The sequence below is a fragment of the Hydra vulgaris genome, chromosome 06 (assembly GCF_038396675.1).
Source record: "Hydra vulgaris chromosome 06, alternate assembly HydraT2T_AEP".
Taxonomy (NCBI): domain Eukaryota; kingdom Metazoa; phylum Cnidaria; class Hydrozoa; order Anthoathecata; family Hydridae; genus Hydra; species Hydra vulgaris.
Window position 1 is genome coordinate 12,865,001 of NC_088925.1, and position 2,341 is coordinate 12,867,341.

At 35.6% G+C, this 2,341-nt stretch overlaps 1 protein-coding gene across 1 annotated transcript; it reads left to right on the forward strand.

Moving 5' to 3' along the window:
- The first annotated feature begins 451 nt into the window (after positions 1 to 451).
- On the forward strand, positions 452 to 1,992 carry LOC136081209 (uncharacterized). The gene is made up of 3 exons (XM_065798506.1): positions 452 to 717; positions 837 to 1,190; positions 1,242 to 1,992. Exons 1-3 carry the CDS (start codon positions 452 to 454, stop codon positions 1,990 to 1,992), a joined length of 1,371 nt encoding a protein of 456 aa, XP_065654578.1.
- The last annotated feature ends 349 nt before the right edge of the window (positions 1,993 to 2,341 follow it).

A 2,341-nucleotide genomic window follows, 5' to 3' on the forward strand; every position in this document is an offset into this window, starting at 1 on the left:
TTTTGGCGGGTTACGGAAATTTGAGAAATGCAATTAAGATTTATTTAAGGGTACTGCTGCGGTTGAAAAAATATATATAAAGGAGTTAGTGTTGTAAATAGTTATTCGCAGTCAGATAATAATACAGTATTATAAGTTTTAAAAAACAGTGATTCATTTGTGTCTCTGGGAAACCTTTACGAATTCCCCACACTAAAAGGTAGCGACCCTGCCAGGGCAAACGAAATTTATGAATACGCAAAAATGGACCAAGAACAAAATTATCAGAGAGAAATCAACATGTTAAAAATGAACATTAAAGTCATAGAACGCAACACAATAAATGACGACAAATCAAGCATAGTTTTGGCATTAGACAAAATAACAAGTCTGTTAGCAAGATTCGAAGTGGTGAAGGATGAGCTGACCAGAAAATGTCGATTCGGTAGAAGAATGGCTTTCAAAACCAATAATGGAAGTAGAAGCAGCAATTGAAATTAAAAACAAAATGGTGGACAAATTGGGCACAATAAATAAAAACGAATGTGTCAAAAAATTTGAATATAAAAAACAAATAATGGAACATTTAACGATTCAAAAAGAAGCGGAACAAGCTTCATTGCGAAAACCTCAAAGCGAAGAAAAATGGTACTTAAGGAAACTAAAAATGAAAGAGACATTTCGTAAATCTATTGGAAACGGAAATGACGCTACTCAGCAATCAGTCAAGCTTCAAAAGTGTACAATTACAAAATTTAATGGCGACTATAAAGACTGGTTACGATTTTGGAATCAATTCACGGTAGAAGTCGACAATTCAAACATATCGAACATTAGCAAATTCAACTACTTACTAGAACTGGTCGAAGGAAAACCCAGAGAGGACTTGATTTACCACATTCATTAGATGGGTATAATGAAGCAAAACGTATATTACAAGACACTTATGGAAAAGATATTTGGGTTCACAAAGCGTTGATTAAAGATCTTGAAGGAATAACGGCTATACACAACACGTACAAAATCAAAGATGTTCACGACTTCTACAATAAACTTGCAAGAACAGTACGAACATTGAAAACGATGAACAAACTACAAACAGGTCAATCGTTTGTGTATTCATTAATGGATAAACTTGGACCAGTTCGTGAAATACTAACACAAAACGATGACGGATGGGAAGAATGGGGACTAGAGCAACTTGTCGAAAAGTTGCAAAAATACATAAGATGAAATCCATTAAACTCAACTTTTAACCCAAGCAATGTGCAAGTAAAATTCGATAAAAAGAACGCAAATGTACAGTCAAGGTCTTATGAACATCGAAGCACTGCATTCAAACAATACAATGGCGGTCATTATGATAAAGCAATTATCACAAGTGTAGGTAAACATGGATGTATCTATTGTGGGTTACAAAATCACAAAAGCGAAGATTGCACAAAAGTGTTAAACGTTGCAAGACACAAGGAGATTTTAACGAGCAAAAGGTTATGCTACAACTGTATTGGTTATGGACACTCGGCAGCAAATTGTCAATCAAGAGGATGCAGGAAGTATAATAAAAAACATCACACGTCCATTTGTCAAAATGGGAATGCAACAATGGATAGTAAATTAGAAAACAAAAAAGAAACTACGGGAACAGTATTTAATGCTAGTACAACTATTCACCCGACAGTGATTGCAAAAGTAAACGGGGAGAAAGCGAGGATAATGTTGGATACAGGGGCAGGAAATTCTTATATATGTACGAACTTGTTAACAAAACTGAAGTTGAAACCAATACGAAAGGAATATAAAAGCATTGAACAGCTATACAGAACGGTGGACAAGCGTGTGGAATTATATAACGTCACGCTAGAATCAATAACTATACCGGAATTTTGCATCAAGGTCGAATGTACCAATGCAGAAAAGGAAATACTAACCTTCTTACCCAACCCGATGATCAAGGATGTAAAGAAGCAATTTGCAAAAATAAAGAGACTGAAATTTAGCGATGACGAATGAAGTTACGAATTGCAACCTTTTCACGTGATACTTGGTGCTGCTGGTTATCAGCGAACAAAAACTACGGAACCGATAGTTCTGGAAAAAAATCCCGATAAAGATCCCAGAGCTGAATTAACCATGTTGGGATGGACTCTTTGTGGGGGACGAACAAAATTAATTTTTGGTATTGAAAAAAGTTTCTTATTGAATACGGGTCATGAGGAGCTCGAGCAAATGTGTGGTTTAGAAGTGCTTGGATTATCCAACACAAACAGTGAATCAATGTTCCACCAAGACTTTAGCGAAAATCTGCACCAAACCAACGAAGGATATTATAAAACCAGAATACCTTGGAAAAAGGATGCAG